The sequence below is a fragment of the Anopheles cruzii genome, chromosome 2 (genome assembly GCF_943734635.1).
Source record: "Anopheles cruzii chromosome 2, idAnoCruzAS_RS32_06, whole genome shotgun sequence".
In the NCBI taxonomy this organism is placed as follows: Eukaryota; Metazoa; Arthropoda; class Insecta; order Diptera; family Culicidae; genus Anopheles; species Anopheles cruzii.
Genome location: NC_069144.1, coordinates 16,675,879 through 16,697,906, shown reverse-complemented (window position 1 = coordinate 16,697,906; position 22,028 = coordinate 16,675,879). Strand labels below are relative to the sequence as shown.

Here is a 22,028-nt window from a genome sequence, read left to right as displayed (position 1 = left end):
TTCGATGCGCCGGACCATAATGGATACTACCGTGACGTTCTTGGATATCTGCACTCCCGAGCTTCAGCCATTCCATTTTGCTCTGTGTTTGTCTTACCGGGAAAAGACTCTACAATACTGGTCACATTGGAACGAATGGTTTTCCATTTCTTCATTTAGTTGCATGAACTCAATAACAGAACCGAACACACACGAACACATCCTTTATCGCAGCACGTGCCACATGGCGATCGGTTTGCGACTGTTTTGCATCAGATCCTGCCAGTGCTGCGTGCCGCTGCCACCTTCACGCAGCCCCACGCCACAGCCCAGGTCCTGACCTTCGCCTTCGTTCGACGTGACGAACAGCTCCACGCCGGCGTCCTGCAACTGCGAGGCCGGCAGCTCGAACGTGAAGGCTTCGTTCCAGATCGGGTTGGTCGGGTCGAGGGCACGGATCGCGCTGGTTTTGCGCTTTTTCGCTCTCTTATCGTTCACCAGCAGGTAGAGCTTTAGAAGTAAAAATTACAGTTAAGCAAATTGGTGAACTTTTGGTGCTCGCTATCCAACGTCTTACCTTCACGAATGGCTCGTGGGAAATGGAGAGATTCTTCGCCTTCATCACGACCACCGTCAGTCGCTCGGCTTGCGGCAGATAGCTGAGGGAGATGAGCAGCTCGGTCGCCGACTCGGTCGGTCGCCGGACGGCAATAAGATCCCCCCACAGCTCGCAGCCGGACAGGTCGAGCGTGTTGAGCAGGAACCGAATCTCACCGACCACCTCGTCGTGCGAAAAGCGATCGTAATCGAGCAGCTGAAAGTAACCGAAAACGTTCATTCGACGTCTACGCCCTCCGCGGTGGATGTTGTGATGTGGCTGTACGCGGTAAATGCAAAGTACAGCGACAAAAATGGGAAGTGCTGGAGCACTGGGATTTGTGGCTAGGTGACTCATAAATATTTGATCATTCCGTTCATCTTTTCGCTGCATTATCGTACGACATTGGGAGTCCCGAGTCACGCCAAGCATCCAGGTGCTAAGCTATGTAAGTCTCTCGAGAGATTGAGCGACATGAAAATGGATACGCAAATGTTCCGGACCAGAAATGCGCAAGTAATCCGCAGCGTATTTCAATGTTAATGGTGCACGTGGAAGCTAACGGATGTTGGGGAACGTCCTTAACCTTGCGATACCCGCAGTTTAGGTTAAGCTTTAAAGGAACCCCTTCTTGTGGCTCTTTGCGGTTTGGTTTTCAACTGAAAGCAAGCGCATTCACGTTGCTCGACGTTACATCGCTACATAAAAGACAGTCCAATTCACAGAGACAGCTTAGTCATGCTCGAAACAATCACAACATTAGTATTCCTTTTCCACAATGAAGTAACGAAAAGCGCAACGTCACTATTGAAGCAAAAACTGATGGCAAGAGCGATACTTACTTGCAACACGAAGCTACTCTTCACCAAGTTGCGAGGCTTCAACGGGAACGAAAGCTGCTGGTCGAAGTACGGATGGGTCTCGGTGCGATGTACCGCCGTCTGCTGGGTGCGCTGCTCCTCGTCCGGTTCCAGGAACATCTTGACGTACGGATCACGGAACCCACCGTCACCGGTCGGCGTAAGGTCTTGAGCTTCAGCGAGCAAGGCAGAGCAGACGATGATCAAAATCATGTCGAGATCGAATATGTATCGAATGACCTAAGGGACCTACCTTCGACGAGATGCACCATCAGTTCCTCCTTACCGCCTTCGTACTTCAAGCGCAGATGGAATCGTCCCATCACGGAATGGATATCGTTGGCGGCCAGTATCACCGGGACGCGCTTTCTCGGTGAGCCCCGGCTGCTATCGGAGCGAATGGACCCGATCGGCGAATCCGGAGCGCACAGTTCGCCCGTGCCCGAGAACGTGCTGTTGCGCTTCCGGGGCGAGTTGATGTCCCGCGGGTTAACACTGATGACCGAGGCCAAGCTACCCTTACTACCGCGCTCTGCCGCTCCCACATCGACCCCAAAGCCCGCAGCAGAACCGATGGGAAAACGACCCTCGAGGCTGAAGGTACGCATCGGACTTGGGGATCGAGATTTCTACACCATTAGGAAAAAACACGTATTTATCAAGAGAAGTAATTAGTAAATGTTTGGGAATAGAAGTAAAATGAAGACCTTCACCGAGAACTTAGTAAAATTGCATTCTACGCAATCGTCTTTATCGGGAATTGATTTACGACAATATTCAAATCACCATCCTTACCCTCAGAATGAGGTTGTCCGACGTCGTAGAGCGCGTGTCACTGTTTGCGTGAGTCATGAACTTTGGCACACTTTCCCGATAGCTCTGCGGAGAAGAGCAAACAGAAACATCAATACCAAACAGCAGTCCTCCGATGCCCGAAGATCTGTTCGTGCTGTGAAGGCGTACCGAGCTTCTCGAATGGACACTCTCCATGCTGTTGTTGCGCGATGCTGCCGACGTCCGTCCAGGGTGCGGTCGGCAAGCCGTAGCCGTCCCAGTGCCGTAGGACTTCTTCGCGGCACCGGAGTTCGATGGCTGAAGCGGGTTTGGCGTTACCTCGACCGAACCGGTGGCGAGCGTTTCGGAGCTGATCGAGTGATGGACGACACTGCTGGCCGGCTGGACCGGTACCGATCCGCTCGTCACGTTACAGTCCTGCAGGTTGATCTTTCGGGCCGCCTTTTTCTCCTCCAACCGATCCAGCTCGGCCCACTCCTTGCCCTTTCGGCGGACCACGTAGTAGCGGTACATGACGATGGTGACGGCCACCAGCAGGGCAAGCCCCGTCCCGGCCGCCGCTCCCAGGACGGCGGAACTTACGAACACCATCGCTTGCTGTGTCGCTGGGCTCTACTCTATTCGAACCACTCGCCGGCCTGACCTGACAGAGCACGTCTCAAGAGAGTCGTCTAGCGGACCACTCACGTCGAAGCCAACAGCTGTGGAGAAGCGAAAACATATTGATAAGAAACTTTGGTGAGCCACAATTTTTGTTGGTTTGGTGAAAACTTTGGTTTGGTTTTCTCGTTAAATTTTTGCGATAGAATTCTCTGTAACATTTAAGTTGTTTTGTTTGCTAATTATTGAATTGTATTTATTCGTTTTCTGCAATTTGGTTCATATTTAACTTTACTGTTTTGCCGTGTTAGAAATACCAAATCTCGTTGATCACAAACGCAGGTTTCAACAGTCTTTAGTTCATGTTCGCGAGTTAGTTGATTCGCGATTTGTGCTGCGATGAAAAGCGTAACAGCAATGCCCAATACTATCCACTTTGCTTCTCGATTGATGCCAATTTGTCATTATTCGTCCGGAAATGTTCATATTCTAAGAAAAGCCTTGTCATGTGGGAAATGCTTTCCAAATGACCACTCGTCGTGAACGAAACGAACGGAACAACCATTCATCACCGCGCACTGCATTATTGATAACCACATCATTGGCTCCGACAGGTGTCCCGACGTTGCACACCACAGCAAACAAGTATGTATAAATTTTCATTATCATCATCACATCGTTCCGTGAGGCGGCTGTCCCACCGCGTCAATTACACCGCAGCTAATTAAGCAGCAGGTGGAAACCAACCCAAAATCCGGAAACTAATAGGACGACATGAGACGAACGTCGTCCTTCATCGTGTCAGAGCTACAGGAAAATCTGCTTCCTCTGCCTCTTTCTGTGTCGCTCGATTGCTGGGTGATGGTAATAAAGGGAACAATGATTCAATTACCGCTGCCGAAGGACTAAGCTTCCGATTACGCAAAACAGGCAAATAAAGCAAGGAGCACTGCGGTGAATTCGAGCAAAATCATCGTTACGATCGCTTGCGGCTTCCGCCGGCCGCAGTTCGCAGAACACCGCAAGACGGAGACGAAGACGAACCGTTCTTCCCTACCAACCAATGGCGCCTTCCCGGATGGCACCGGCAGCAAAGACATTGGCCTGGTGAGCCGGCGAACGTAAGGAGGGTAATTTTTCAATTCGAAAACATCGTCAACAGTGCCCGCTCCGTTTGAAACATTGTCAACCAATCCGACGACGACGGGGACGGCCATTGTTCGGAACCGTTTACGCGAAAGCGAAAGCCCTCGGTGCTAGTAAATCGAATCTTAATCGAACGAAGAATAACGTAACGGTGGGGCCCTTTTCGATGTTACCATGCTCTGCGTTTTTACGCCACGGCGCTTCCAGCGAATCAGGCAACGTCAAAGGATTTGCACATCGTTATGTGATTTTTTATCCGATTTCTCTCGCCCACTCTGAGGCGCATTTACTTCTGCAACCCGTAAAGCATCGTCGGTTGTCGTGTAGAAACTCAATAATACTTTTCCGTTTTATTTCAGGGGAAAAAGGAACCACATCCATTTCCGCCAATCGAACGGAAAGATGACTTTCTGTGTGGAGTCGCAAAGGCAAATTTCCATTCCGGGTTTCGTTTCGTTTTCGTCGATGTATTTTTCACCGGTGCGGCCTCCCTTTACCGGGTGCCTTTTGTGCCAATCCCTTAAAGTGATACCGTCCCACGCCGGACTTGGATTGGGTTAAGTAGTACGGTACATTTCAAACCAAAAGGACGTGGTCTTTAAGTCGATGCCGCTCTACATTCGCCACTACCGACACGTTTGCCCTCTTCGGGCTAAAAAGCATCACCACGGCTATTTACGGTTCCGGGGCGACCGTACGTGACACACCGTAATTAATTAAATCAATCGCAACACGATAAGATGCGCACTGACTTCGCAGAATCCACCTTCGGGTCCACCCGCCCGGATTGAAATCCGTTCGCCCAAAGGTACTCCTAACCTTTATCCCACCGAAACGGTGAATACCCGTGGTGCCATTCGAGAATGCCGTTAAACAACCCGACGGCTTAAATCGCCCGTGGGCGCAGCGTGTCGTCGTTAAAGGGATTTGTTAGGTGGATTTGCCTTTCTTTCTCAAAAATCAGACAGCCGGAACCCGGTTGAACCGGTTCGGTAAGAAGTGAATGAAAGTGGCGGCCCAAGCAGAAAGCATCGGTCGGGATCGTTGGATGTACAACGGACGTGTCATCGCAATGCGATCAATTTCAATCAACCGGCAACCCATCATCCTACTCACCAGCCGAGCTACCGATACGCACAGGCACACCCGGGACCGATTTGACCCAAACAAACAAAGGTATTAAAGTGATTGATTGTATAATCTCTGAGAAATCCGGACCTCCGCCAGTGTGTGTGTGTGTGTTGCTCGGTCCAAAAACAGAAAGTTTGGGCGATTGCGATTCCACCGTGCAAGAATCTGGACCTTTCTCTCGTCTAAAAAAAGGCACTATTATGGCAGGGATTTCCAAAGCAATTTGTTTCGTTCCGAGCCGGGGGCATTAAGCTAAACTACCCCGGCCCAGATGATGTGTGGAGGAATGGTGAACACTGATGGTTTTCTGCTTCCCGCGAAACCGCCGGCCAAGAACCGTAACGACTTCATCATTCACTCACCGGTCCTACGTCTCCATTTCAACCGGCGAATGAAACCGTTTGACAAAATCCACAGCCCGCCGGGCAATCGATGAAAATGTCCGTTTCGTTATTCACCGTGCATGCCAATCGAAGGCCGCACCGGTATCACCGGAGCAACTGATAGCTAGTGAGCAAAAATAAAAGGTTCCACCCAATGACGTAAAAGAATTGAACCCGCTTGCTTCGCCCATTAGAAACATCACACCTCCCGGAGTGTTTAATGACGCGCGCCCCCATGTGAAAGCGCTCGAAAGATCGATTTGATATGGGTTATGGGCCAGCACACACGGCTGGCTCCGTACACCCTCACCGGAACCGGACTTGAAGCGAACCGGAAACCATTTCATCGAACGTTCACATCACTTTGCTGGCGCAATTTTTGCTCCGCTCCGTCGGCGCATTCCGGGCGGGCGACAATTATAACATAAATGTGTCAATTACACTGGCCGAGATGACCTTTTCCGTGGCCACTACACATCCAGCAGACCGTCCGGTTCGGCTGAGGGGAGATTAATCAAATTTGTTCCAATGAACTCCAGTGCTCCAATGGCTTCTCCCGGGTGGAGACGCCTGGTGTCTCGTGGCGCGACTAATGGAGACGCCCAGTAGTGCACAGCGTGCCCGGGTCGGCCTGACCGTGGCGGGGCGTGTGGCGGGAATCCGTAGCGTTGCTTTGTGGTGGTTTGACGTTTGGAAATTAGCTCAGCCCCATTGGGTACGCTCCGTATAATGAGTGGCTCCATTTCAATCAACGGGAGACTCGGCCCGAGTGGCGATCCAAATGAAAGGTTTATTGCTCGGTGTTCCAGAGAGCGTGATGATGCGGGACTGTATCTTTCGACTTACTTTTCAGACATCTATATGGTTTTTTGTTTGCTTAAAAGTGAGCTGAAATAACTTTGGCCTTAGCTCAACACAAAGGGAAACACATCCATCAACAATTCAAACAGTGTCTCTGCAATAAATGTGCGACACTTAAACGTCGTTTCGTGCCATAACTGTGCCATTTCTTTCACAGCAAAATATATAACTGCCTAACTGCTTCGTCCCACAAAACGAAGAATCTGTGGGACGAACCTCTCAACTGTTTTCGCTGCTGTAAAGCACTCTACTACCTCACCACACCGCCAATTTATTCATCGCAGCGATGATGCAGCGCTGAATTTGTCATTTTAATGGGTCACCACAAATCTCGGTGGACCAGATTGGTTCCAGCAGGTCCCGCCTCTCACGGCTTTCCTTCATGAGCTTAACGAATTTCCGACGGTTAGGCACTCTCTTCAGACATCCACTCCCAAGAGGTTGAGAAAAAGCATCTAAAATAGTGCACAAATTCGGCTTTCGTTCTGTCCAGTTTTTCACTTTCCTGCTAAATTTGTTCGCTCGTTTCACGTTCTCAGTTCGTCTCGCCGCTTGTGTCTTGGGAAAGATTGCGAAAATGGTAATTGCCAATTATGTGACCAATATTTCACGGCACGAACGGAATTTCTTTCCACTTTGAATTTCACTTTTTATTATTGTGCTGAAATTACATTAGATCGGTGAATAGGTTAAATTATTTGTCACAATGTTTGTGAAAACTTTACTGCATTGTTTTTCGACGCTGTTTTAGCCAGTTCAACAAATGGTCAACGAACGTTAAAATCCACTACCTGGTAAGCACTTTCTGTCCGTCAACTTGCTTGGTTCGCATTCGCCCTGAGAATGTCACTCACTCACAAAATGCATTAGCGGACCCTGGCCGGTGTCCTTCGGCTCGTAATAAACAGCAACGATGCTGCCCTGCTGTGTCCGAGGACGCCGAACGTCATCCCACGGCGCACGGGAATCGCTGCACTATCCTTCCGATTCCGGCCACCCAGTTCGGAACAGAAACTAAGCAAAAGAGTAAAAAAATGGTGCCACTTCCAACAGAGCAGCAAGCACTGGCTTACATGTGACAGACGACCATGTTAATGAACTGGAAAATTACTTTACGAGTGGATGATTCCGTGCCACCTTTTTCGGGCCACACCGGTTGGCCAGTAGCCGGAACCGGTTGATCCTTTCGCTCGAATGCGCCCGACGCAATCTCCAGGATGGGAAGAGACCATCACGCGGCCCAGGTTAGGTGCTTCTCGTGGACCATAGCCCGAGATCCATAGATCATCGGTGCTTCCGGCCGTACGTGGAAGGATGTCACAATTTATGGCAGGATAATAGCCGCCTCGACGGTTAACGGTTCGCACGTCGGACAAGTTTATCGTAACGAAATTTTGCAAAATATTTCGACAAATTTCCACATCACGTCCGTTTGCGCCGTCCACAAGTAGAAGGGTAATAAGTCTACCTACTGCTGGTGTAGCGCTTGAGTGGAGCCACGAATTTTGATGAAACTTTAAATTTGAACAAAATTTACGCCAGAGCAAGGTGATAACTAATGGCACATTCCGGATAATTGCGAGAAGTGACAACAATCGGGTTTAAAAATTGTTTACTTAGGATCTGTTTCCCCTATTTTGATTTTCAACACCTTTACCCTGTTTGGCCAACATTAACTTCGGGGTACAATTCATGTTCTTTTCAACTTTTTCAAACACACATTTTTGGGTGCACGGTGAAACACAACCCCAAGAGCATATTCCGGAACCTTCAATAGCGTGAGAACGTCCGGAGTGTAGTCTACCACGATTAATATTGCACATTCCAATGGCACCGTTACGTGCGCTTTGTCGCATCAAAAGAATGCCAAAACGCCGCCAGTGACAGCGGGAAGCAGAAAGAGCCCGGGATGATCGCCAACACCATCCAACACGCTCTCGGTCCAGCCCTCCAGCCTATGTTGTTGGGCAAACATCAGGGCCCAGGGTTTATGGCTTTGATTCCTCATTCCGTGCATTTTTCTGCGGAACGAAGGCCGTCACCGTGTCAGGGCCCGGGTGGCACTAAAGAAATTTACGCCTTCAGCCGGCAGCATCGGTCTTCAAAAAGGACACGTTTTTTTTCCTCTTTCAGTACCATTGAGAGCCAAATCTTGCCACTAACGAAACGATCGATTGATAGCTTTTCGCGAACCGAGGCCGAGTTGTTGGTAAATATTTGACCTGATAATTGGTTCAAAGTCGTTTCGGAGACATCCGGATTTGACGGAATGTTTTCTTAATCCAATAACGAATTTGCGAGGATGAAGCAAAATGGTTTCACAAACGAAAAGTGTCTGTAGGAACCTTTTCGTGTTGCTGTTTTGCGATCCAAGTTATCAACCCATCGTTTATTATAGTTATATCAATTGCTGGCGGCCAAAACACATTCAAACATATAAAAGTAACGAACACAATGTTAATGGAAACCACGATTTAATCATTGAAACTTTCGAACAATAACAACGACTGTGCGAGTCTCACTATACGACCTACTTCAAAATGAAGTAAACATCTCGATAACCTCTCGCCGAAATGTGTGTCATAAAGATTAATAAAGGCCTCCCTCAAAGACATATGGTCCCAATTTCACGAACCACTTAATAAACAATTCATAAAATTGCAATCAGCCATCAAGTGAAAGCCACTCTTTATTACCATCACCAGCAAACACCGCAAGCTCCTCAAGGAGCGCTTCTTTCGAATTCGCTGCTTCTTTCGAGCGATTGTATGGACAAGTAGACGCTTGATGGTAATGACTGTAATCACCGTATCTTGGCATGCGGGGGCCACACTTTTGGAAGGAAATACCCATCATCATCACGCGTACGGGCTGGCCCTCCTGTTTGGTGGCCGGGAGCGAATATCTTGGCGAACTCCGTGGAAAGCTGAAACTGTCATCAAAAGCACGGCCACCCCCCAATTATGATTTCGAATGCCGACCGACAACCGTATCCGTTACGTGACGGTGGTTGTTCTGAAAGAATTGCTTCTCTTTTATTTTCCGAGCACCGAAACTTTCGACCACTTCCCCATCGAATCTGCCCTGTAATTTAGGATGGATCCAACTTTAATCTTTCATGCCTTCCTTTTACAATCTCGTTTCGTGTCTCATCTAAAATGAGTAAAAAGTCGTCTCGAAACGTGTTCGTTGGTTGAATTATTAAGTTAAATTCAATTATACTATGTTTGAGCGTTTCGGGATGTAAGACTTTACCCGGCCACACACAGATTATCATCGCTCGGTAAAGTTTGCTACATGCTCACCGCTTGTTATCGTGACTCCCATCGTACCCGTCGATGCGCCTTGAGTAGAACTGTGTTACCCACCTACACGGTCTACTGCGTGTTGCGCCGCAGGACTTGCAACGAATGGTAAAATGGCTCTTGAACCTATTCGGGTGAACTTATCCTTCCTGCGTGTAGCCGATCGACTTGATGATTAGTTTTGTAAACTTCTCACCCGGCGCGGTTCGGAACGACAACCTGCAGCCTTATTTTTGCAGGGCACAGTGCCCTTTTCCTCTCAACCTAGAGGCGTCCTCGTAGTCGGACCACTTTTATAGCACTTTGTAACACGTGAAACATCAATCGAGCGACGGCCAACATGGCACGGGTATAAAAAGCCATAAATTCGTGAAAGGAGAAAAATGTGAAAGTAAACCAGGAATCACCGAGTGGGCCATTAAACGGATAAGCATGTCGTTTCGGCCCTGGAAGCAAACTAATGGACAACGCGCGCGCACGCCCGCGTGGGTTGCAATAAATCGGTGAAACGAGTGCTGCTCGATAATCGGTGCGATAAGCATACCCTTACTTCCTGGTGCTATCAATCAATCCATCACCGTGAGTGAGAGGGTTCCAACAAAGCATAATGCCAACATTGAAGGTCAAGCAACATAAAGTTCACGTTCGGTCGTTATATTGGGTTACTAACGGTAGTTGAAACATCATCAGTAAAATTACTTTTTGCATGGTTTCCCGATCTCACAACGGCAAACGATTTGATTAGCCGTGATTTACTGCCCTGCGAATGAGGTACTCGATTGGAGCGTTTAATTTATAGGAAAATAAGCACACCATCGTCACTACCAAACCCAAATCAATTTTAGGAGAATTTGTGAACTTACACATCCTTATCTATCCTTACTCGCTAAGCATTTATTTGCACAGAAGGAGTTGAAAGTACCTTAGCGTACCTTCGAATCAAACGTTCGGACACTTGTCTTCCTATGAGGACCAACCGCAACTAAACTGGCCCTCGACGAATGTCATGTCCTGAACTGAACCTGCCACAAATGCGGTGTATGCGGTCTTCATTTTAATTTCCGCCGTTAGAAAACCCTCGGAGTTTTATTTCTAAAACACGACGAAGCTCGACCACCATTCATCGACATTGCGACCGTCGGTTCGTTCTCTAAACGACCATCGGAGGTGAGGCTTAGTCCGGAAGGTTGAAGCTTTTTATTATCGCTTCCCATCATCATCATCCGGTGGAAATGGAAAATCAAACGCCCTCGGACGAACTTGAGTTGCTCGATTTTTTCCCCCACTTCCGGCCGATAAGGGCCCCGTAGGGCGCAATCCGTTCGCTGCGATTCCTTCTTGTACTTTCTACAAGAAATTTGCTGAATTTACGAGAGTAATAAAACGGCTCAAAAACGGAATAAAAACCGGACACGGACGGCAGCTCGTCAGCTTCGTTTGCCGTGATTACTATCGGTGGATTTGTTTGGCGGTAATTAGTAGCAGCTTTAGTCGGAAAAAACCTACGCCGTATCTACACCATCACGGCCATGAGGGCCAAAGGCTTGTGGTTTTTCGTAACTCTTCCCTGTTACGCAAAATTATTACAGGCCCTCGTCAAATGGCGGGGCCCGCTCTAAAAAGGCATCCCGGCAATGTAGTATTAGCGTGTGCACCGCCAACCATCGTTAGTGACGATCCATTGCCCTGCGGGGCGCTGATCCGCTGATCCGGCGTTGAGCTTAGCAACAGTCCCTTCTCCAGAGGTGATGAAATTTGCTTTCTATACTCACCCTTGTAACCTTCCAGGAATCTCCGACCTCGGAGTGTTTGCCTTCGGGGCACCGTAATTGACGCTGGTTTGCCCGCCCGATTCGGAGGCGCAATAGCTAGGCACCACGGTCCAACAGCTGTTGCGAGCGAGTGGCGGCTTGACCCGGTTTCTTATGTAACTCCGCGATACGCTTAAGCTTCAGATAGTTCTAGCGACGCACCTCTGGTACTTCACTTCCGTACGGTGTTACTACTGCCCGCTTCTAGATCAATCGCCTGACTCGCGCCGTCATCAGGCTAACATGCCAAACTCGCGTTGTCACAATCAACAGCCGGTTACATCACCTCGTTACACTCAAATCCTCAGGCACTAGAAACCACAAGAGTCCCTACGGACAAACAAGCGGATAACATCAACGTTCTTCGGCCGTCCTCTCAGCGGTCGTTCTTTGGCATCGTCAGCGAGGTCCTTTCGCTAGCGGTAACCGTCGGTAAATGCCACAAAACTTAATACCTCTCCTCGCGCTAAGCACGGTCGGTTGATTCGGCTGGTAAATGTTTACTAACCACTGCACCACACTGCACCGGCTGCGACGGTCTGCTGCTGTCTCTCGCCTGGCGGGACGGACTCTTCGTTCTTACATCGGATCGATTAGCGTCCAACCGACCCAACGACACCAGCAGCAGCTGACTGGAGATCCTGGAGAGAACTCCGGGCCTTCACTTGGCATCCGAGCACGACAGCCAACGGCACGGTACTGAAGATAACTTCACAGCCCCGGAGGATCCTGATGCTCAACGCGTCCACATCGCAGCCGAACGTTCGTGTCTCGGAGGCTCTCGGGTCGCTCGTCGGTCGGGCTACTAGCTGGACGAACGGTGTACTCTTTCACACTCACGCACACCCACGGGGGCTTGCCTCCCATGGAATCGTGACCCGGCACCCGGTATGGAGACGCCACTTTCTTGTTTCCGCAGCAAAGCAGTTCGCAGCAGCAGCAGCAAAGCAGGCTGTAGGGCTCGTTGTCCGATCCTAGCGATCCAATCGTCCTTTGGCAACTGGCTGGCGGGTGTTGTTGCGACTCAGCTACACAAAGTTCCGACCTGCAACGGGTGAGCTAGCTGAAAGATGTGAGGCCGGCGTGTTTTGATGACGGCTGGTACAGTGACCTACCACGCTTCGGTGGCACGATTAATCGGTAATGACCTTATAGAGTGATGGCTTACAGTGTGTTCAAACGTAAATTTAGAAGCAAATAGATGGTTGCACAACGCAAATTAAATAAGATACCTCACCATTACAACAGGATAGCTTGTGTTGGTTAGTAGTCATGTTTATGATAACAAAAACGGGACCACACTGTACCGGTGCTGGTAGGAAAAACTCATGCCATCCCATTCGCTCACGGGTCCCACGCTGCCCACCGAGTTGATGCTCGCGCCCCCACACTAAACCGGCCCTTTTCGTGGCAAAACAGCAAACAACCGGGCCCGGATTTCCGAAACCAACGGAGGTGCCAAAACCAACACAAACGTACCACCGCCACCGGCAACGCACCGTCCAGCGTCCGCCATCCGGTCGTCTTCCTTTCACCGACTGCGCACCTCTTGCGCCGGCGAGCTGCTGGTGCTAGTAATGAATGAAAATTCCTCCACCGGCTCTCGCTTCAGCCGGGAAAGCTCGCGGAAACTGTTTCTTCGTTGTTTTTTGCTTACGGTTTTTTTTCCCGTGGTACGGTGGCTGATTGGCCAACCAACGGCATTTACTTCCGTTTGGAGTTTATACTTCGAAACAAACACCGTTGTTAGGTGTGTAGTTGTGCGGCCCTTGGTCTCTTGGTGTGCCATAACAGCAATAACTGTCGTCGGTTTGGTCAAAGTACTCCAAATCAAAGTCAACCTTATCGTTCGCTATCGGAGCTGTGCCTCTCTGTCTCTCTCTCTCTCCGGCGGCGGGAAGTTGTCTTCTCGCTCTCCCGCGTTACTGGACAACGGCAGTGAATGTGCGTCATTCATTGATGCGACCGGGAGGATGGGAGGACGCCCAGTTCCTTGCCATATTTCATTCCCACACGCACTTTCGGTGAAGGATTTTGCCCGGGGATTTTTGATACACAAGATTTGACGTTGGCTCACCGCAACAGCTGTTACGGTTTGTCCCAATATGCTCCGAAAAGACGACCATGACCGGTGGTCCGGTTGTAACTGGAGCAGGGCCCGGTTCCCTGTTTAGAATGCTTGAGTGCCGCTCGCACCATATGGTGGGTCCGGCTGCACCCTTTCAAAGGCTGAAATTACTAAACAATTTTCCGACACATCCTGTCTGCTCAAGACGTTTACTAGGAACGCTGTAAATAGTAGCCGCAAGGTACAGCCATCTGCATATGCGTGGGGTCGTGTCTTTTAGTCACTCGGAACGTTCATCCGGGCTACCTGATATTAGATTTTAAATGATATTGATTTACGAATAAGTGTGGAACGAAAACTATTTCACTAAAAGCATATTAAAACCAATATCAAGGACACCTGCATTGCGACAAAAATACAGTGATGGCTTCCATTCCAAAGTAGCACATGAGAGACCCCAAAAACCTGATAAATCATCGATTATGCTACATTGCACTTCATTTTTACACTGCTCTCTACTTTACTACTACTGTGAATATTAACAATGCACACTGATAAGCTTCCGTACAATAGAAATTTGTTTGCCGTTTGAACACAACGCATTTCGCGCACAACTGTTTCATTTGATTCGGTTAATCTGTTCCTCATCATTACATTCTACAAATGGGCGAAGCATTTGAGCAAAACAATGATACGGCTGTTCATTTTTTTAATTAAAAATCAATCATTTTGTTGGCAACCAATTTCCCATTCGCAACGCAATTTTCAAATATAAGGTCACACATTGGCTTCAAATACTCGCATGTTGGGTGTGGGATGATGAAACGGATCACTGGTTCTGTAGTGTTGGCTCTGCTGTGTAGTACGGTACCAACTACACAATGCTGGAATAACGCAACCGAAATCAAACGGTCAGCCCGTATCATTGGGGGTCACGATATTGACATCTCCGTGGCTCCATATACACTTTATTTGCACAATCACGGTTCGGTAGATTTGCTTTGTGGGGCATCTGTAATATCCGAATATTTTGCCGTAACCGCCGGACATTGCGTACACGAATTGGGTGACACTAAGGTAAGCAGAGGGACGATCGAACATTCCACGATGCTTACAGTTAACCTAATACTGTTCTCGATTTCACAGGTGACTTTGCGAGGAGGAAGTAGCTACAAAAGCTCGGGCGGTCATGTATTCGATGTTGACTACCATAAAGTGCATAGCGGGTTCGATGCAGTCACGTTACAAAACGATGTAGCTGTGTTAAGGGTCACTGAATCGTTTCTGGCCTATCCAGGTATAGCTGTGGTGCCGTTGCAAGATACTGAACCCGAATCACCGCCGAGCGCTTGCCTTGCATTCGGATGGGGCATAACGCAGTCTCCTCCAAGCGTTGCACAACCAGAACATCTGCAAATAGCTCATTATCGACTAGTTTCGAATGATACCTGTGCTTCCGAATTGGCCCCAACTCCCGTGGCAGAGGAGTGAGTCGAACTTCACTATCCTATCCGCTTTTCAGTTCAGTATTGGGGTGACATTTTGATCCCATTCCTTTTACAGAATGCTTTGCGGACGATCTACCGAAGGCAAAATATGCCATGGCGACAGTGGCGGACCACTAGTATGTGAGCCACCGGGTGTAGTGTTTGCGAGGCACTTGTACGGAATTACTTCGTTTGTCGATAAATCTTGTTCGCATCATATTCCTGAAGGATTTACAAAAATTTACGCACCAAGCATTCGCTCCTTCATTCGCCTTGTTGCTGGAGTTTAATCTATTGGAATAGGTAGGACAGTTAATCAAGTAATTTATAACATTATTTATAATTGACTCTATTGCTTATAATAACTCGAATTCGTAGGGAAAAAACAATAAAAAATCCTAATAGATTCCTTAAGGTACTGATATCTTTTTGAACTAATGCATAATAGCAAAGTCTGTCATTCTTTTTTCTTAATATTAAATGCAGATGTTGTTCAATTGAACTAAGCTAAAATATCCATAAAAAGCATAAAATCAACATTTGTGAATGACTTTTAACAACATCGAGAGCATTATTAAGGGAAACCCGACGACTTGTCGCTACACGAACGCAAATAATTACTATTATATTTAGCAATGAATAGCATAAAATAATTCAACTCTCATGGTACAGTAACCAGGAAACAGCAATTATACCGTTATGAAACGATTCGTTTCGTTTAAAACCGTTTGACGATCCGATAAGCAAGAGTCAAGTATAAAGTCATACATACATTTAATTTACCCTCACAGTGGTGCTTACAGAAACGATGAAACAGGTTATTGGCTCCATAGTGTTCGCACTATTCTGCAGTGTTGTTCACACCGTACAACCCAACGGCACCTCGAATGTAGAATCGCCTCGTATCATTGGGGGCCTGGATCTTGACTTCTCGTATGCTCCTTATGTACTGTTCATGACGCTGTACAACAATCCACACTGTGGAGCATCTGTGATTTCTCATTATTTTGCCGTAACCGCCGCACATTGTGTGCATCAAAAGCCTGTCAATGCAGTAAGTAATAGAAGTAGAGCAGTGTCATCAGGAAACTTAAACTGTGCTCGATTCTTGCAGATAGCCCTGCATGGAGGAAGTAGCGTCAGAGGCTCTGGTGGACATTGGTTTTACCTGGAGTACTACAAAATGCATGGCAGCTATAACAATTTTTCGTTAGCGAACGATGCAGCTGTCTTGAAGGTCACTGAATCATTCTTGGCCTATCCAGGTATTGGCGTTGTGCCGTTGCAAGATTCAGAACCACGAACGTCGCCGGTCTCTTGTTTCTCAGTCGGATGGGGCCAAATACAGCCTCCGCCAAGTAGAGCAATACCGGTAAATCTGCAAATAGGGCACTATAAACTAGTTTCGCAGGCGACCTGCGCCAGCCAATGGGCTCCCTTGGGGGTGCGAATTTACGACGTGTAAGTGGAACGATTTTTATCGCCCGCATTTTACTAACATTTTGATCAATGGTTATTATCTTACTTCTTTTGCAGAATGGTTTGTGGACAACCTACGTACGGCAGGACATGCTTTGGCGACAGCGGAGGACCGTTCGTCTGTGATGGGCACTTGTACGGCATCGTTTCGTTTGTTGATACGCCTTGCCGATACAGTGTTCCCCAAGGATTTGCCAAAGTATACGCACCGAGCATTCGCTCTTTTATCCGCGCAGCGACAGGAGTTTGAGCGTTTTGATCAAGGCGTTTATATCGCATACCTATTTTTCCGATATTACTACAGGTCGATCACAGTAAACGATGACTCCACTGCTCAATAAATCAGTTTTTGTATCATAATTAATTTGTCCAAGTCCGTTCTTCTAACATAACCAAACTGTCAATAACAAAACGTTATCGATACCAACAGCAAGTTAATTAGCAGCAATTAGCGCTGCATTACGTTGACAACACGTTGATGCAAAATATTTTCTAGTTACGGGCCATCGAAAATAAGTTTACAACGCACTTTACACCGAAAAGCCAATAACATGTGTAATCATAATCTAATTAAACCGATAAAGAAACGTTTTTCTCACATTATTAAGCTGATTCACTGCCACACAATTGCCGTTGTGTTAAGCAAATTGCAAGTATAAATCATACAGCCCAGTACTTCTCCCAGTTCAATTTACAGGAAGATGAACCAAGTAACTGGTTTCATAGTGTTTCCGTTGCTCTGTGGTGCGATTTTCGCCCAAAACACAAGCAAGCACGAGGAAGAATCTCCTCGCATAATTGGCGGCAATGATGTTGACATTTTTCATTTTCCATATCTACTGGCAATGTTAATCGACAACCAGTTTCATTGTGCAGCGTCTGTGATTGCCTCTTACTTCGCAGTCAGTGCAGGACATTGTCTTGTGGGGAGCAGTCCAGAAAGGGTAAGATGTTTCTATCCAATATCCTTTACATTTTACAACACGAAAGAGGTGCCAAGGAAGAGAAATAATTTGACGAGCTCTTTGCATTATTTTAGATTACCCTGCGAGGAGGAAGCAGCTTTGTGTACTCTGGAGGCCATTTGTTTAACGTTATTAATGTTCAGTTTCATAACCAGTACGATATCGGTATACTTAGGACATACGAATCATTCTTGCAATACCCAGAGATAAATGCTGCACCACTTCCAACCACTGATCCGCTCAACTGGCCAGATGTAACCTGTTATACAGTCGGTTGGGGATTTTTAAGACCTCCACCGGAACAATACTATCCCAAGCAGCTACAAATGGCGACCTACATGCTAGTTACCGGAGTATCTTGTGCACAACGGTGGGCTCCTCGAAATACGATAATTACACCCGAGTGAGTAGAACCGCCGTTACCAGTAACTTCAGTATTGTGATAACATGTTCTTATAGAATGCTTTGCGGCGAAACGGTGCACGGCAGGACATGCTTTGGAGATAGTGGTGGACCATTTATTTGCGGCGGTTATATAGATGGTGTTGTTTCTTTTGGTGATACCAACTGCTCACTCGATGTGCCTCAAGTGTTTACGAAGCTATCAGCTCCGAGTGTTCGCTCTTTCATTTCAGTGACGGCTAACGTTTAAACAGAACCTGCTAATCAGAAGAGCCATTGTAATCCTTTAAGCGAAATAAATTAAAGTGAATCGAGATTTAATTAGCAACCTAGTTAGCCTCGTAATGTAAATAATAACAGCTGTTTAGTTCTCAACCGAAGATCTCTCAGGAAGATTGAATCCTGGCCCTGAGTTTGAACCTAGCGAGGAATTTCTGTTCCTCAAAATATGTAGCAAACTGTGTAAGTGGATCGTCCCTGTTAAATTACAATAAAAAGCAGAAACATATTTTTTTTTGTAATTAAGCTTACTTTTACGAGGATACTGCAATGAAGATTACATGACGCAGTGTACTTATTTATGTATAAAACCGATGGTCTCACCTTCTACTGCAAACGCAAAATAACCTTAGTCAGAACTCTTACATCGAAGAGCCTGATGTTTATGATCGATAACAAGTGTAATCATTATCGATTCTAAACGAAATAATTTAATTACAGCGATAAGGCAACCGTTTATGTGTTATGAATCCAATTTGTTGCCAAACAATTTGCGCTCCGGTAAACGATGTGGTTCATATAACCATACATCAATATAGTTTGTTCAGTACTTGCAGAATGATTAACCAAGCCATTGCTTTCATAGTGTTTCCGTTTCTCTGTGGTGCGATTTTTGCACAAAACACAAGCAATTCATCGGAAAACGAAGAATCCCCTCGCATAATTGGCGGCCAAGACGTTGGAATTGTCTATTTCCCATATGTACTGGCAATGTTTATCGACAACCGGTTTCATTGTGGCGCGTCTGTAATTGCCTCTTACTTTGCAGTCAGTGCAGCACACTGTCTTACCAGAAGGAACCCAAAAAGTGTAAGAAGTTTTTGTATACATCCATCTGTTGAAAATTTTCGACCAACTAGAAGAAGTCCAAATGTAAATCTGTACGAAATTAACGAAATACTCTTGATCGTCAATAGGTTACCCTACGAGGAGGAAGCGATTTGCTTCACTCAGGCGGCCATTTGTTTCATGTCGATTATATTCACATTCATGAGTATTACGACCATCTTGCCTCCCGGAATGATATCGGTATCTTGCGAACCACTGAATCATTCTTACAATACCCAGATATTGCTGCGGTACCACTTTCCAACACTAACTCAATCATGTCTCCGGACACAACCTGTTACACAGTCGGTTGGGGTGATGTAACACCTCTACGGGAAGCGTATCCCACAGAACGACTACAATTGGCAAGCTACAAAGTAGTTGCACACAGAACCTGTGCACATCTATGGGCTTCTCAACTTACGAAAATTACAAGAGAGTAAGTAAAATAGCTACTGTCAGTGATTTCTGAGAAGTATCGCAATCATAATTTGTTATTACAGAATGCTTTGCGGGGAACCAGTACACGGCAGGACATGCTATGGCGATAGTGGCGGACCCTTTGTTTGCAATGGACGTTTAAGCGGTGTTGTTTCGTTTGGTGATACAACTTGTACACTCAGCATCCCTCAAGTTTTCGCCAAGATATCAGCTCCGAGCATTCGTTCTTTTATCTTCAGGTCGGCTCGCGTTTAGAAAGAAAACGTTGATCGTTCGTATAGTTCAATATTCCAGTTGGGTTTGAAGAACAAATTCGAGTAAAATAAAACACTTTCAAACATTTTACCATTCAAATTGTTGTGTAAATAAAATTATTCTATGTCCGGCCCTATTGGAATTTCTGAAACAGAATGTCTGTCTGAAAATGGTCTTACAGCTCAATCGTTGCAGGTCTGTTGGTTAGTTGTTTGTAGCACTTTATGGGCAAGCAAAACATAATCAATTGAAACAAACTTCCAGAGTTCAATTTAGCTCAATTAGGTGCATTGAAAATTACCCGTTCAATATTAGGTTTAATAATCAATCGATATGAGCTAATTTCAACTATAAATTCTTTTGCAATAATCAGCTTCGCTCAGTTCGACAGAAGCTTACACAAGAAAATGAAGCAGCTGATTGGGTGTGTAGTGTTGACGTGGCTTTGTAGTGCCGTTTACTCACAATCGGAAAGTAATTCAACCGAAATCGAAGGATCACCTCGTATCATTGGAGGAAGAACCCCGAGATTCAAATATTTTTCATTCGTATTGGTCGTATTGAAGAACAACGTTCATATATGTGCTGCATCCGTGGTTTCTAATTACTTTGCATTAAGCGCGGCCCATTGCCTATCGGGTATGAACGAAAAAGAGGTAAGCAGTTTTCATCCGGTGTCCTAGTTCTAGAAACCAGCTAACAACACATTAAACGTGCCAAAATCACTCCCTTGGAACTAATTCATTCAAAAGTCCTGCACTTTAGCGAATCTCCACACAAGTAAAAGTAAATCTACATTGATTTTGATAATTTCGATCATTTCAATCATGAAACTATTCTTGCATACATTTTAGCTTACTCTCCGGGGAGGGAGCCGGTTTGCAAACTCGGGTGGCATTTTGTTTGACGTCGACTATGTTCAAATTCATCCCGATTATATACCCAGCACGGCGCAGGCCGATGTCGGTATCATAAGAAGTGTATATCCGTTCCTGAATCATAAGGAAATAACGGCAATTAAGCTTCAAGATGAACCACCTGTGCCAGTGCCAGGTAAATCCTGCACTGCAGTCGGTTGGGGTGTTACAACAGTCGGAGGAGAATCGTCAGAAAAACTTCAAGTAGCGATCTATAAGCAAATCGATCGACTAACCTGCAAGGAGGCGTGGGCTCCCCTGGGCACGAGAATTACTCAAGAGTAAGCAAAGCACGACCCCCATGGACTGTTCTATGGCAGTGACACCATTATATAACTTATGTTTACAGAATGGTTTGTGGCGAACCGAAAACGGGCAGAACATGCTCCGGTGACAGCGGAGGACCGTTCGTTTGCAATAGACACCTAGTTGGGATCATTTCGTTTGGCGACGAAGATTGCACACTTGAGGAACCACAAATCTTTGCGAGCATAGGATCGCCAGCAATTCGCTCGTTTATCTTCAAGGCAATTGAACTTTAAGCTGCAACCGTTGGTTATAGAAAAAACGAAGCATTGAAAGAAAATAAATTCTTACCGAAAACAACCATGTAATTGGTGATGCCTATTGGGACTTAAACCTTGCGAGGGACTTTATACGATTAAAATAAAGCGTACAAATAATACTGCACTGCCACGGGTTCCATTGCAGCTTACATCACAACGAGACCCCATAATAACGGTAGGATCACGGCAACGGTAACGATGCGCTGCACTGTTTTAATCAAAGTATGCTTACAATGCGAAAAGCTACTCTCTGAATCCGTTCTCCCGAACCAAAGTAGTATTTGTGTGTTCCACGAAGCCTATACGCAGCAGAGAATGCAAGTTATTTACCATGCTCCATACTGTATAGTTAATCAACAATACCTACCTTTATTTAAACAATTTCCCATTGCGAGTCGCGCCAGCTGCGAATGTGTTTCGGATGCTTAGTCAACTTCAAAGCCAACTATACACGTTCATCAATACCTATATTACAATATTTGTCATTCAAATGTCAAGAGGTGTGTGTACACTTATTGCCTAGTGAGCAACCTATTCTATCTCATCTGCAAACAGTTTAAAAAAAACCTACTATTCAAATTCAAGATGATAAAATGAAACAGAAAAGAATAAATACCTCCCTAAGCATACCGAACGGCTACGGCTGCCAGAACTTTGAATGTCCTTTGCTTTTAATGGCTACAGGCCGTCTTTGATGTATTTCTATGGCAAAGAAGGATATATGTGTACGAGTGTGGATGGCCTTTGGTTGCGCACGCACCGGAAGCAGATTTTTCCGGAACGATGTATCATCCTCTTTACTTTTCTCTTTACTTTCCTCTCATAAAGTTTAATTGCATCATCAATCGCAATTGTGCTCGTGAGCAACCGCA

General features: G+C 46.4%; 2 protein-coding genes across 2 annotated transcripts; one reads left to right on the top strand and one right to left on the bottom strand.

Moving 5' to 3' along the window:
• Positions 1-204: 204 nt before the first annotated feature.
• On the bottom strand, positions 205-2,823 carry LOC128268316 (synaptotagmin-8). The gene is made up of 6 exons (XM_053005372.1): positions 2,401-2,823; positions 2,233-2,316; positions 1,691-2,066; positions 1,420-1,610; positions 557-793; positions 205-489 (listed from the first exon to the last, which is right to left on the bottom strand). Exons 1-6 carry the CDS (start codon positions 2,821-2,823, stop codon positions 205-207), a joined length of 1,596 nt encoding a protein of 531 aa, XP_052861332.1.
• Positions 2,824-15,832: 13,009 nt separating this feature from the next.
• LOC128278553 (trypsin delta-like) lies at positions 15,833-16,828 on the top strand. Its single transcript, XM_053017282.1, has 5 exons — positions 15,833-16,078; positions 16,139-16,289; positions 16,353-16,485; positions 16,561-16,702; positions 16,808-16,828. The coding sequence occupies exons 1-5, from the start codon at positions 15,833-15,835 to the stop codon at positions 16,826-16,828; spliced, it is 693 nt and encodes a 230-aa protein (XP_052873242.1).
• Positions 16,829-22,028: the final 5,200 nt, after the last annotated feature.